Consider the following 16,278-nt stretch of genomic DNA (forward strand, 5'->3'; position numbering starts at 1 on the left):
TTGTACTTTTCTCTAAAATCAATTAAAAAAACATTCTTAGTAAGGATTAAAAATAAATACAAAATAAAGATTTCTATTGAGAATTAAATCAGAAAATTGTTTAATTTCTAGAACATTGGTTGGCACAAGAAGCTAAAGAAATATTATTTTCTTCTTCATGTAACTAAAAAAAAATGTTAATTTTTCTCTTCTTTATGTAACTTCATTTCCTGTGTTGTGTTTTTTATACTATAGTGTGAGAAAACATCTTCTACTTTATTTGCATTTTCAAGAAACTTAGTATATATGTTTGAAATAGAGATAAATAATTTACCTGAATAGCTAAGCATAGTTTTTTTCCAGTAGCTAAATAGTTCTGTATGTATTTCTCTTATTTATGTATTTTTTTTTGTATGGGTCTGTGTGGATACACACATTCACTGATACCAATTTTTGACACTCATAAACCCAGTGGTCATAGAAAAGTAAACCACAATAACTGAATGTTGAGGTTGGGGTGTATTGGTTTGCTTGTTGATCTATCAATCAATTTATGTATTCTTTTTAAAATATCCATTATTTATCTCGTGCATGTTAAATAATATAATTTAATTTTTTTATTTATTGTTGACTGTATTACACATGTCCCTATATCCCCCACTTTGCGTCCCCTCTACCCAGCTCCTGCCCTAACCCAGGCTTTCACCATACTATTGTCTGTGTCCATGGGCTATGCATATATGCATATATGTTCTTTGGCTAACCTCTCCCTGTTCCTACTTCCCTCCACTCCCCTCCCCTCTCAGGTCTATCAGTCTTTTCCATGCATCCATGCCTCTGGACTCTTTTCAAAAATTAATTTTGAGCCCTAACACATTTGTCTCAATGGATAAAGCATAGGCCTGTGAAATGAAAGTTCCCTGGGGACATGCCCTATCCCCAGTTGTTGGCTCTATCCCCAGTAGGCAGCCAGTCAATTATTCTCTCTCATCATTGATGTTTCTATCTCTCTCTCCCCTCTCCCTTCCTCTCTGAAATCAATAAAAAATATTTTTAAAAAAATGATTTTGAAAAAAAAAATAAATTAGCAATTTCTTTTAAAATTTATTTTAGAAAAGAGTTATACACTTCTGAATGTTTTTTGGAACTCAAAGTATCAATGAATGAAAATGAAATGAAAATGTTGCCCATGATCCCTTTTCACAGTTTCTGTTTTATCTGAACCACATTTTCCTCCCGTCAATGCTTTTCCTATTTGTAAGAGGAAAATACTATGAGATTGTCTATTATAAGCTTCATTTTGTTTTATAATATTTGTGAGATTAAGCATAAAATTTTTATATGTTATGTCCAAATGTAGTATTTTTGGCACCCATCTATACACTAGTGACTCAGGAAATATTCTTTAGCTAAATGATCTTGCTTCTTACACAGTCGTGTTAAAAGGATAAAATTGAAACTAATGAAAGACATATAGCACTTATTACATGCCAGACACTCTTCTGGGCAATACATATTTTAATGTATTTCATATAACTAAAAGTTACAAGTTATAGCTCATTTAATGTTCACATAACCATATGAATGAAGTAGTAACACTTTCCCCTATTAACTGATAGGAAACCAAGGCCCTGGGGGCTTAAATGACTAGCCCAAGGTTATAGTTATCATGCTATAAATAATAGTGCCAAAAATTCAGATAAATTTGTGTAATTTTGCCTTATAACCAAGGCAAGTACTTCAGAGTATTTTGGAATTTATTTTGGAAAAATGAGGATTATAATACAGTCTTCAGTAAACTGTCTCTATTTTGAATGTCCATTCCCAGAAAAAATTAAATTCATACTCAAATATGAAATTATATTACATATATATTAATCACCAGAATACAGTGAGAGAGAGATATGCAGTTTCTATTGATTGATCATTTTTTTTATTGCTTAAAGTATTACATATGTTTTCTTTTTCCCTGATTGACCCCCACCCCCGTGACTCCCATTCCCCAGGACAAGCCCCCACCACCCCAGTGTCTGTGTCCATTGGTTATGCTAATACAAGTCCTTTGGTTGATCTCTACACCCCCCTCCCCTGCCTTCTTTCTGAGGTTGGACAGTCTCTTCATTGTTACCTTGTGTCTGGATCTATTTTTGTTCATCAGTTTATATTGTTATTTATATTTCATAAATGAGTGCGATCATGTGATATTTATCTTTGTCCGACTGGCTTATTTCACTTAGCATAATGCTCTCCAGGTTCATCCATGCTGTTGCAAATGGTAAAAGTTCCTTCTTTTTATAGCAGCATAGTATTCCATTGTATAGATGTACCACAGTTTTTTAATCCACTCATCTGCTGATGGGGAATTAGTTGTATCCAAATCTTAGCTATGGTAAATTGTGCTGCTATGAACATAGGGGTGCATATATCTTTTCTGATTGGTGTTTCTGATTTCTTGGGATATATTCCTAGAAGTGGGATTACTGGGTCAAATGGGAGTTCCATTTTTCACTTCTTGAGGAAACTCCATAATGTTTTCCACAGTGGCTGCACCAGTCTTCATTCCCACCAGCAGTGTATGAAGGTTTCCTTTTCTCTGCATCCTCGCCAGCACTTGTTTGTTGATTTGTTGATGATGGCCATTCTGACAGGTGTGAGATGGTACCTCATTGTTGTTGTGATTTGCATCTCTCGGATGATTAGTGACTTTGAGCATGTTTTCATATGTCTCTTGGCTTTCTGAATGTCCTCTTTCGAGAAGTGTCTATTTAGGTCCTTTGCCCATTTTTTGATTGGCTTGTTTATCTTCCTTTTGTTAAGTTGTATGAATTTCCTGTAAATTTTGGAGATTGATCAATTTTAAAGGTGCTGAACATGAAAGACAGAATTATCAAAATGTGGGTCATGTTCCCTTCATATTTTTGCTCTGTAAGATAAATCTGTGCATATATAAGCTGAAGCAGCTAAATCAGTTTGATTCACTAAATGACTTTTTAAATGTCCCCCATAAATGTATTTAACCCTTTTAAGCAAGATTGTTCATCTTAAGCTGTAAGATCCTGGAAAATAGGTAGTATGTTTTATTCAGTATTCTATTTCTGTTTTCCTAGTCCAGTGCTTTGTAGTTTAGTGGGTATTTTATAAAACTCTGTTGACTGAATTAAATATGTTTGAGCACAATTAATTAACAAAAATCTATGATCTTCACAAGTTTACTTACAAAGATGCTTAGAATAGCTATGCAGGTAACATGTAGAATAATTTCTGAATGAATATCAGGGGCTAAAATGAAAGTAAAACTCATACACTTAACTATTTTAATTTCAATCCCACAGCAATGATAATGAATGAATTTTTATAGTAAAGTTAATAAAAATTGTATTTGTGGAAAATATTTTATACATAGTAAGTGCCAAACTTAGTTAATTATTATAAAAATAACATAGTATATTTATATTATTTTTTTCCAGTAATGCTGAATTATTTATTTCAGTTTTTTTGAGGTCTAGAGATTAAATACTGATAATACATGCATAAATATTGTCCTTTAGGTTACTCGTTTTTATATATGAATCCTGTACTCATTAAAATGAAATGACGAGGTATAAGAGATATTTTAGTCAGGAAATAAACTTTCAAAGAGTTAAGAAAACCTGTATTTGATAACTTTTTTTTTCTTGTTTGCAGGATTCGAATTGGGGATATTGGTATTTCTGTTTTGAGGAATATTTCTTTTTGGGTTTTTACTTTTTCTTTTTAATCATCGGTCTTGGAGTACAGAAGAGGAACCAGAAACACTTATTGTGATTCCCGTGTGAAACATTCACTCTTGAGGCACTCACGCCTGACTTCACAATCATGTGGCCATCACAGCTACTAGTCTTCATGATGCTTTTAGCACCCATAGCCCATGGTAAGACCTTTAATTTGTTTCTTTGTGTGATGCTTAATGTTGTCTCAGTTATTTATACTAGTCCCTTTCCTTTCCATCTTTGCTCTAAGATTTAGCAGCTTTTGACTACATATATTAATAGAAGTAAGAGTAAAAGGTCATATGTGTGCCTTAAGCTGCAATAAATATGAGTTAGAATTTTATTTCTTAAGGTACCTTTTAGAATGTATGTATAACCAAAGTTTTTGTTTGCTTAAAAAACAACTTTGCATGTTTTAGTCTTTATTTTTTACCACACTTAGGGAAAATCAGCTGACTCCTTAACTATATCACTTATTGTGAATTTTTTGGTTTACATATTTTTGTAATCAAAATAATTTTAATATAGTAAGTATTTGCATTTGAAAGAAAACACCCTCCCCAAATCTGATTTCTCAAACTAAGCAATCATTTGTTTGTTAGTGTTTACTACTCTGTTTAAACTTTAATACACAGGACAAAAAACTAAACTTTTCATTAAAGGAAAATTGTTTTTGTCATATAACTTTCAAATCAAAATAGGGGAAAAAACAACATCAAAATAATGTGAACATATGCAGAAAAGTCATTTTATAGAAACATGTGAATATACTCATAAAAGAATATGTACTTGTTCATTTAAACATCTTTGTATTGATAACACAAATATGTAAGAAATTACATACCTTTGGACATTTTATAAAACATATAAATATTCAATAAGTAAGCAAGACAATTTCTATACAACTCAGTATATAATGTTCACTGAATCTCAATAAACCCTGGCAAGTTGAAGTCTATATGTATGTTCCTTTTTCATAATTTAAAGTTTCTTACTAATTACCCTTGTTTTGCACTAAGATAAAAATGGTGTCGTGCAGACACTATTTCATATGCTAATGGCAATTATAGCAAAGAAAAGGGGACACAGTTATATTTGCCAGTGCTTAGGAGGTCTCAGCATACTACAATATATCAAGCAACTGAAATGAATTTTCAGCCTCTTTCACTCACTTTTGGTTTTTAATTGATTATGAAATCTGCTGTAGTTCATGAATGATGCAATTCCAAATCTGGCCCATGTCCTAAGTTTCAAATTGGATTGCATTCTGCTGTCATTATAAGAATGGATAAAAGTTTTCTCCAAAGTTCCCCTGATTTAACAATTATATATAACAAAAAAGAAAGTAAAATTATATAACCAAACATAATATAAATTTTGTCAAAAAATTTCAAAGTGTTTCTTTAATTCATATACTGATGCAGTACTTAAACATTCCACATACTTGGGCATATGTGACATTTGTGATATGGGACAAAGACTTGTCACTTTAAACAAGTGCTTTTCTCATTATATATCTCAGGATGAGTCTAGTTAGGTTTTTTAAGTTATAAAAATACCTCACTCATACGGTTCTTTTGAGGATTGAATAAATAGCATATGTGAATCTAGCATAGTGCATGATGAATATTAAGTGGTTGAACATGTTAATTGCCTTCATCACACTATCTGTCCCTCCAGTTTTGGTTCTAGTAAATTGTAACAACCAGGCATTATTATTTTAACATGAGAACTATTCCATTTGATGTTGATGCTCAGAGGAAACACACACAAACACACACACACACACACACACACACACACACACACACACACAAAATCTCTAGGTAACTCTGAGAAATACCCCTAGTTGGGCACATAAAAAATTGACCTGGTATATCAACTATTTTAGGCTAAAAAGTTAAGTAATCCTTTCCATTTTATGTGAACTCCTTTCTATTTTCTTTTCTTTGAATCACATAAAGCTAAACAATATGGAAGCTTTCAAATTATAAACTTTATCCTTATTGCCATGGTTAGGTATTCTAAAACTTGCACCAGAGAAAATTCAGGTCAGTCTTGTCTACCTTCTATAGGAGGCGCCTCCACTGTGGTGCCACTTCTGACTTATAAATCCAGGTCTTCACATGAATAGCCATTTAGAACCCGCTTACTCATCAACAGAGGCATGCAGTAACTGTTCACCAGGGCCGAGGTCTACTCAGTAGACATTTTTACAGCCTCTACCAATCCTGGCTTAAAGCAATAGCACATAACTCAACACCATAGAGGAGTGGCTTAAAATGGATGTCACAGTTATAGAAGTACCTTTCCCCCCAGACATCCCCTGACAACATTTCCTCGCCTACTGTTATGAGGCCCAGCTTCATTTGCCCTCATGTCCGCGGAGAATTAACTTTTCTGGGTATGACCTGAGTCTCAATTCTTTTCTCTTGAGCAAATAACAATGTTAACTATTGATTTTATAGCTATACACTTCAGATATATTTGGTACAATTAATCACGATATTCTTGTGGGTTTAACAATATTTATTATAATCTTTATCGTTAAATATTTATGGTACAAACATTGAATTTTGAGTGGTAAAGGAACTTGACTAATGTTACACAAGTTATTATGAGACTCAGAGGGGACCTGGTTTCTTGAGCTCTGGTATTACTGCCAGTAAGATGATCAATTTCTATCAAGGCCGTTCTTCCCAATATAGGATCCCATCTCAGCTCTCCTGGCATTGGGAGAGATGAGGCAGAATGCAGATCACCTGCCTCTACTATGGTCTGGACACAGACTGACTGAGGTTTGAAATCTGACAAACCTGAGATAATATTCTAGCTCTACTGTCTACTAGCTCTGTAACTCTATTACTTGGTAAACTAGTTAGCAAATATCATTTATTACCTACTTGGAGTCATAAAACTGTGCTAGCAGTTAAAAATATGGCAGTGAGCAAAAAAGATTCTTAATACTTCCCTCAAGGAGCTTACAGAAACTTAAAAATGTATTAAGTCTACTTTTCATCCGAAAGAATAAACACTTATTCCATGCAGAGTTATTTTAAGAATGGATAGAATAATATAGTGCTTCTAACGTAGTGCAGGTATTTGGTAAATCTTTCTTGTATTTGATTTTTCTACTCTTAAACTAGCTTGAAATAGAGGGAATCCTTTGAAGGTTTGATAAGGAAAATGCATAATTATCCTTATTCTTGCCTTGAGAATAGAAATAAATCTTCTGCTTAAACCTCAGTATTCAGGTTTTGCCAGAAATTTCTTAATACTACTCTCTGAACATCATTGTTATTAAATTGATATATATCAAAGCTTAGTATATAATGTCAGTATATAAAAATATAATTATAGTATATAACTGTCAGTGATTCTAGTATATAATTGTCAGTGGTAGTGATATATAAATGGTAGTATATGATGCATTTTTGCATGACCTTTACATGGGTAAAATTAGAAACCAAGCTAAAGAATTAATTCTGAATAATATTGACATTAGTTGAATGACCTGCCCATCATCCTAGAAAGTTATGCCAATATTTTATACAGGAAAATAAAATTAATCAGTATAGCCACATTATGTATATACATACACAATACTTTGAAATTAGGAAATGTCTGTAGTTCTTTGTTTATCTGTCCATACTCTATGTCTTTATGTGCCTCTGTATTTCCGTTTTCCATGACTGTATGCCCTTCCTGTGCAGCCATACAACCCTTATGTATTATGCAATGAGACCTGGCAGAAGTAAAGAGAAGCAGCGAATGCAGATGGCCAGTTCTTTGCTGTTAACTAATATAGGATTACATGAAGTTAAAGTATTTTCTTTTCTATTCATGTGGTTGGAAACGAGAGAAATAATGAGATCAGAGAACAATATCCAGTGATAAACATGGGCACCGGGGCTCATGCTAACTGGCAGAAAGGGGAGCACCACAGTTCAGTGTGGGACCTGGGCTAGGAGATCTGGTCAGGGTGTGACTACCCAAGCCACATGGGTTGGCAGTTGAGAAGGTGATTTTGGTGTATATATATAATTTTAATTTAACTGTACTTACAGATTATGTCTTTATTGAAAAGATAACAAACAGGGTTGATTGAGCCCCCGGGTAATGGGAAACAATATGGTACATTTGCATAAAATATAGGGTTTTAGTATTTTTTTTCTATAACCAACATATGCTTACCTTTTTCCTGTAATCCTATTTTTTGGTTGTGAAAGTTATGTGTGGTTATATATTCACTAGAGGCCCAGTGCACAAAATCGTGCACGGGTAGGGTTCCTTAGGCCTGGCTGGCGAGCAGGGCCAATCAGGTTCCCTGTCTCCCCGCCTCCTCCTTCCCTCGCTCCCTCAGTGCCCCACCGCTGGTTGCCTGCCATGTTATGTGCCGCCCCCTGGTGGTCAGCTCACGTCACAGCAAGCGATCTAACTCCTGGTCTCCTGTCGAACTCTCGAGAGGACACTTTGCATATTAGCCTTTTATATATATAGATAGACTTTACAGGGTATCCTGCTTTTGATTATGTTCAAAGAAGTTAATTACAATAAAAAGTTCTTAGTAGGGACAAAAGAACCAATAGATGCCTATATATTTAGTACTATACATTTTTATGTAACTTGCATTTCATAATTAATCTATTTTAACAGTTATAATATTATTTAATGTGTCAGTAATTTAAAATAATGTCCATATATTTTTTAACTTCTAATAAGATGTGAAGCTTGAGAAAGGATATAATTACATTTTACTACATAACATCTCACCATATAATTCTTTTTATTAAGTTATGTTTTATAAGTGCAAAAAGTCAGGTTGACTTCTAAGCTCTGCTTAACTTTCTTATATTTAGAAATTAATCATCCTTGATGTGTTTATAATGCTTTCCAGCCTAGGTAATTTGTAATATTTTCAGTAATATCACTATTTTTATGGTCAGTTATGTTAAACAGAAAAACCTTTGTTGTGGTCTTGATATATGAAGTTTCTACCAACACACCCAATACCATCTTCCATAGCCACGTGGTACTGAATTTCAAAATATATACGCTGTAAATTAACTATGCCGTTTCTGATATTACAAGGTTAAGTACAAATATGCATGGCTGGTAGCTTTCCTTTGTAAGAATAGGTTTAGAAACCTTTCTTACACACTCAGCATGCAGTTAGCAATTTGAAAAGACTTTTGTTTTCACATTTGCACAACAAATTATATGTGAATTTTATTTTAGTGATACTCATAATGACTTGTGTATACCTTAAGAGTGAAATGGTATTTTCTTATCTTCAGATTTTATATATTGTGCCTGGGGGGGTGGGGCGGGTAAGGTTCCTATCTTAGATAGCTTTTCTAAAAAATTTTTGGGCATGGGGTGGACTGTGGCTGCAAAGGGTGGTTGTATAGTTGAGGCTGAATTAATTTAAAAATCTTTAGGTATATAATATGTAAATACTTATCTGTTTTTCTCTTTTTTTACATTGCTTTTTACTCTCATTCTCAATGTAAGACTGCTCGTATATTTATAATTTCATATAGGTAGCCATGATACATTTTTTCATGCATTTATTTCCTCCATTCTGATTGGGAAATTACTCCTTAATGGCCAGTTAAAAAATTGAAATGCAATAGGAAAGTCTCATTGATTTATCATGTAAATAGAGACTGTGCATTGTATTATGACCTTTTTTTAAAATTTGGCAGTTTAGAAGAAGAAGGCCCTGTTAATAAACATAATTAGCTCATTCTCTACTTTTTAACTGAAAAATTGAGTGGTTTGGTGAAGTTAAGGACAACACATGAACTGGGGAAAAATCATTTCAGAAAGTCTTTTTTCTCTTGTATTAGTATTCAAAGAATAGGGTTTATCTTTCTATAGATTATGAATAATCTTGTCTTTAAATTTTGTTAATAATGACATTTCTATTTGATTTGAATCTCTATTTCCCCTATATTGCCATTATAGCAGAATTAGTTTCTTTAAATATAGAAAATTGTCTTTCTCTAAGAAAAATATCTATTTTATAGGAAAGATTGCTCAAATAAGCTAGGTTAGTTAAGGTTTTGCAAGAGAAATATGATAGTTGTACGTATAAAAGTAATAGATACATGTTTTTGTACAAAAATAGGCTTTCACAGTGGCATTTGATAAGCTTTCCATATTTATTTCATCTACACATATTATAGTTTGTGGTGATTTGAATGTCCTGAAGTCAAGGTTGTAGCTTACTGGTAAGGTACAAGAACATAGTCTCATATATTTCTTTGTCATTATCAGGGTTACCTACTTTATTGTCACAGTAAGTCTCCTCATAGAAATTTAAATTAGAAAGCAAAAATGTAATAATCCCTTGACCCAGTGATGTACTTAATGTTAATGTTTGTTAGATTTCCCTACTGTCATGTTATGTATGCACATATATTTTTTAAATTGGAATAATGTAAGAAATAAAATTTACCTTTCACTTGACTTAACCTCAAAATGTAGACATTTGTATGCTCTCATTATTTTTTTTAAAAAATTATAATATCGTTTCATATGAAGGAACCATTGTTTATCTAACCATATGAAAATGACTCAACAGTGAAGGTCATTGATATATTACCATTACAAATAGCATTTTAAAGGAACATACTTGCATATGAACATACTTGACAGTATCACTGTACCTGTGGAAGAAAATATCTTGAGAAGTGGAAAATAAAAGAATTGTTTCTTCCTATATAAATTAACAATGTTAAATGAATGCTCATAAATAGTCAATACCATCATGGTTGTTATTACTAGAATCTTTTTTTAAAAAAAAATTGCAAGTTTGGGCTACTATAATAAAGGAGAAAACAAAATATGAAGAATAGATATTCAAATATAAGATTATTATTATTTTAAGCAGTATGATGGTATAATCAAGAAGTAAAAACTTTCTCAGAATTGAGATCAATTTGAGTTCAGCTGTATGATTCACACATACCTACTAGTACTTTGTGTAACTTAGTAACATGCATGTCATTGTTAATTTGATTCAAAACGGCACTGAAATGCATGACTTAGAAAGAAATAGCAAGAAATATATGGGATGTATGAGAAGAAAACTCGGAAGTTTACAGGAGTTATCAAAGAAGACATGCAATATACTAAGTTCCTATATGAAAAGACTGAAAACAGCAAAATTGACACATATTTCCAAATTAATTTCTTTAGATTTTTATTCAAATGCATTCATAGTACCAATGTGAGCTTTTCTAGGTAGAAATTCAACAAAAATATTCTAAAATATATATTGAATATTAAACAAGAGAAAAGCTAGAAGAAATGAAAAGAGTAATAGGAAGGCACTTACCCAATTGATCATAAAATACATATTGTAAAAATGCAATAATTAAAGAAAATCTTAAAATAAAGCAAATTGATCAATTATAGAAGTGAGATATCTGAAGCAGCACTATAGTTTATTTATTTGTGTTTCAGTGTGCTAGGAATTACTCCTAAGAAATTCAAGTGTCTAGAACAGGAAATAGTCGAGTTAGCATCAAACAGATTGTGTGTGTGTGTATTTCAAAATATATGTTATGAAACACACACTACTTTGAGTTATTTACATTAATCTCCATTTTGAACAATGTATTATGATAAGCTAGGCTGCAGTCACAGTAAATTCCATGATTAATAATGGCTTCCAGAGAATATTAACTTGTTCACCAAACATTCCAAGAAAGGTTTCTGGTAAGTGTGTGTGTCAGGGGTGGATGTACTCCTGTTGCTCTCAGAGTTATTCAGAGATCTAGGCTAATGTCATCAGGCTTCCAATGTCATTCTGAGGCCATTGCCATTCCAGTCAGCAGGAAGGAACAACGAGCACTGTGGAGATTCTATTGGAAAGTTTTTATAGATATGCTTGGAAGGAGTGTACATTACTTCTGTTTCCATTTCTATTAAAAAAAAAAACCACACAAAACACTAAGCCTCATAGTCACACCTATAAAAGAGTCTGAAAAGTGTAGAACTCTTGTGATAAAGGGAGAAGATATTTATTTAACATACCAGGTAGCTTAACAAAAAGGGATCTAATACACTAATATTTTAGTGCATAAGTAGAATTTTTACAGCTTTATTGTGATATATTTAATATACCATTTCATGACTGGTGTTGCTCAGTGGTTGAGCATCAACCTATGAACCAGGAGGTCACAGTTGATTCCTGGTGAGGGCACATGCCTGGGTTGTGGGCTCAGTCCCCATTAGGGGGCAAGCAGGAGGCAGCCAATTAATGATTCTCTCATCACTGATGTTTCTATCTCTTTCTCCCTCTCCCGTCCTCTCTAATATTTATATTTTAAGTTTTATTTTATTGTTTAAAGTATTACAAATAGTAGTACATATGTTTCCTTTTTTTCCCCATTGATGGCCTTCCCCCAGGCTCCCTTACCCCCCAGTGCCTTGTGTCCATTGGTTATGCTTATATGCATGCATACAAGTCCTTCGGTTGATCTCTTACTGCCCCCCCCCACAACACTCCCCAGCCTTCCCGCTGTAATTTGACAGTCTGTTCGATGCTTCTCTGCCTCTGTATCTATCTTTTGGTTCATCAGGTTATAATGTTCTTTATTATCCATAAATGAGTGAGATCATGTGGTATTTTTCTTTCACTGCCTGGCTTATTTCACTTAGCAAAATGCTCCGAAATCAATAAAAATACATTTTTAAAAACACCATAAAACTAATCATTTTAAAATGTACAGTTCGGTGGATTTCAGTGTATGAACAGTTATGCAACCATCACCACAATAAATTTTAAAATATTATTAATCCTCCAAAGGAAACCTCATATCCATTATTATTCACTCCCAGTACCCCTCAGCCCCATCCCTGGCAATCACTAATCTACTTTATGTCTCTATGGGTTTGCCTATTCTGGACATTTTTCCTAAATTGAATCATAATTTTTTAAATTTTTTGTGTGATTTGCTTCTTTCACTTAATATGATTTAAGAATTTATGCATATCTTACCATGTATCAACAAATTCTTTTTTATTGCCAAATAATATTCTGTTGTATGAATATGCCATATTATATTTATTAGTTTATGGGAATTTGGATTATTTATACCTTTTCTCTATTCTGCATAATGTTGTTATGAAAATTCATTTACAAGCTTTTGTGTGAACATATTTTTACTTTTCCACACCTAGGAATGGAATTGCTCAATCACATGATAACTATGTTTAGCATTTTGAGGAACTGCAAAATGTTTTCCAGAGTAGTTGTAGAGTAATACAGTCTCAACAATAATAAGAGGGTTCTCATTTTTCCACATCCTCACCCACACTTACTGCCTGTTTTGTTTTAACCATCCTAGTCTAGATGTAGTAGAATTTCATGGTTTTGATTTGCATTTCTCTAATATGTATTGATGTTGAGCTTCTTTTCGTGTGCTCATTGGTCCTTTGTATGTATATCTTACTTAGAGAAATATTATTCAACAATTTCCTGATTTTTAATTTTTTATTAGTGAGTTCTACATGTTCTTTTTAGAAAAGACTAGATGATATTATTGTTAGAATACCTTTAGACGTAAGAGTTCTTTATTTTTTAAGATTTTATATTGATTTTGAAAGAGAGAGGAAGGGAGAGGGAAAGAGTGAATGTGGTGTACACACCCTAATTGGGATCAAGGCCAAAACCTAGGCATGTGCCCTGACCAGAATCAAACTGGCAACCTTTTGATGTACAGAATTTTGCCCAACCAACTGAGCCACATTGGTCAGGGCTAGACATAATTCTTTAGACTACATATTCTAAGAGAGGCTTTTTGCCTGATTTACCCATTTAAATCTTATCTATTTTACATTCATTTTGAAATCATATACTATTTTCCTAGCTTCACTCAACCTCCTCTTTTACTTATATATGAGGTTCCTAAGAATAATTCATTAATTCAGTTTTTTATTAAGATGATAAAATCTAGTAAGTGGTAGTGATGGGAACTTTACTCTTATATATGAACTGTACAGCAGTGACATTAACTGGGTTCTTCTAGTAGCTTACAATTACTTCTCCCAAAGAAAATTATAAAGAACATTAAGCTTTAATTATGGTAGCCATAAACAATTCTATTTTTGTTCTCAATTGAATTCTTGTTTTTCCAGATTTTGGAAGTCCTTTTATTTTCATTTTTTTTGTATCTTTGCCCAAATTACATTATAAATATTGAGTCTTTCATTTTTATTTCCATAAACCGTTTTTCTAATATGTTCAGCAAACCATTGGATGCCTTTTATTGCATGTCAAGAAAGTTATTCATTTCCTCCTCTCTTTATAAAACCTACCCACTGTATATTACTGACCATTTACATTGTATCTACAAACAAAGATGATAATCAGAAGAAAACAGAAGATTGTATATGGCAAGAATTCTAGCAAAATTGCACTATTTCAGGCACATAGGTGTATTTGAAATATTACCATTTGGAGGGGAAAGTTTAACAGAAAACGTGAATAAAAGTAAGAAGTTACAAATGTTGATACTGAATAGTTCCTGTGGTTAAAGAAACTGGGAATGGAGGAGAATGTCAATATATGTAGAAAGTAATATATACATGAAGCCCTGAAGTTTACAACATTGTCTAATCTAAAATGTTTTAGGATCCTAATTTGCATGGTCTTGATGAGTGAAAAGAAAGATCTCAAGCTTTTGAGTTTAATTCCAGTTCTGTTGCTTTCAAGATACATGACCTTAACCAGTTTCACAGTTTCCTTCATTGTAAAGGGGTAATTAGGCATACTTTATTATAGTATAAGGATTAAGTAAAATAATGTGTAGAATGGCCCTCACAGAAAGGTTCACACATAATCCTGGCAGAATGTAGTCATTAAAACATACCTTTTGGAATTAGAACTAAAAAAAATAAAATAAAATAAAAAGAAACCAAATGACCTGGGTAGTAAGCAAAATATAAAATACAACACCATCTTGGGGTCACTAACTCTCCATAGAGTTTTTCAAAGACTGCATTGTATAGTCTTAATCCCCAATTGTGACAGTTTCTCTAATTATGAGCCTATATGTTTGTACACACATTCCATCATTATATTCCGGACTCACCCACTGGACTGTAACTAAGTCTTTAATGAGTTACTAATGAATATCTTAAGCTTAGATCAGCATTTAAAAAGTGTTAAAGAGTGTGAAAAAGCTGTTCAGAGTGCAAGCCTGTTGCTTTTAATTAGACTATAAGCCCAATAAAATTTCTGTCTTCACTATTCACCCTAGGTTTGAAGAACTTGAATAATGAGTGAAACGTATCCCTCACTTTGGTATTATTAGTTTAATGTGAAGTTCAATGGGGATAAATACACCGAGCAAAGTTGGAGAAATCATTGTTTTGATAAAATGAAAAGATAAAATAATGTGCAAAATCAAAAGAACATCTTACAATGATTCATTTTTTTGTTGGACTCAGATGATTTTAATACAGATTAATTTTATTATATTAGAGAATAATAAATGGCATGGGAAAAGGATTCAGATATGATTAGATCATGTAAATAAAAAATAACCATCTATATTTATAAAAAGAATGAACAGTCAGCTTTCATGCATTACTGCTTCTCTCTAAGCACTTAGTTGCCATGAAAGTAGTAATTCTCCACACTGCCTGAATGAGATCAGGACTATTCTTTTCTGTAGCTCTTGTTACAAATCAACAATGGTGGTGACTATTGAGCAATGATCCTTTGTTTGTTTTTTTCCCTTTTGATAGTGAAACCATGTAAACCGTATGGGCACATGATTTAATAATGAAGACAGATAATACATAAAATTCAAAGCAACAGCCTGGTATGATGCTATCCCTCCAGAGAACACTACGCATTTGCTTAAAAGGGAGCCTTTTAGATTAGACACAACAGCTCAGGGCAGGTGGAATAGCTATGATAGGTCAGATGTTTCATAGGTTTCAGGCTGTCCTTAAGAGGGCGGTATTGATACCCACCTCTGCACACACATAAAAAACCATTATGCCTATTTTTTAAAGTATGTGTCCAATAATACCCGTACTCTGTGTATATACCAACAACGTAAGTAATCATTCATTTTGACATGTGAGTTTGTTAACATATCTGCTTCCTTATTAACCAGCATATTGCTTTCATTTGTGTGTGTTGAGGAGGGGATGGGCAAGTTGAAAATCTCTACTACCAGAAAAATATAGATAAAAAGTTTTCAGTCTTCTCAACTATCTTCAGAGATGCCAGTTATGATCATTTCAGGATAGAGAAAAGGAACTCACTAAAAAGACAAATCGCTGTCAAAATGTGTATTTTTTTTCACATATCAAGTATAATTGGCAGTGGGATTAAGGGAAAGTGCCACCTTATGATAGTTATAAAGATTTTTAAAGAAATGGTTTACTTTACAACATTCTGAAAGCACAGCTTTCCATACCATTAAGAATATATATATATATTTAACTTGGCTTTTTATTTATTTTATTTTCTTCTTTATTAAGATATTATATATGTGTCCTTATTCCCCCATTGCCCCCC

The 16,278-nt window shown here is 32.8% G+C and overlaps 1 protein-coding gene across 1 annotated transcript in view; it reads left to right on the plus strand.

Annotated features, from left to right (window-relative positions):
- ADGRL3 (adhesion G protein-coupled receptor L3) overlaps nt 1-16,278 on the plus strand; it is a 765,791-nt gene that overhangs the window by 266,464 nt on the left and 483,049 nt on the right. Inside the window, exon 3 of the mRNA XM_005868883.2 lies at nt 3,664-3,889. Within this exon, the coding sequence (XP_005868945.1) occupies nt 3,835-3,889 (55 nt within the window). The 5' untranslated portion in view covers nt 3,664-3,834. The remainder of the gene's footprint in view (nt 1-3,663; nt 3,890-16,278) is intronic.

This window comes from Myotis brandtii, unplaced genomic scaffold (genome assembly GCF_000412655.1).
Source record: "Myotis brandtii unplaced genomic scaffold, ASM41265v1 scaffold28, whole genome shotgun sequence".
In the NCBI taxonomy this organism is placed as follows: Eukaryota; Metazoa; Chordata; class Mammalia; order Chiroptera; family Vespertilionidae; genus Myotis; species Myotis brandtii.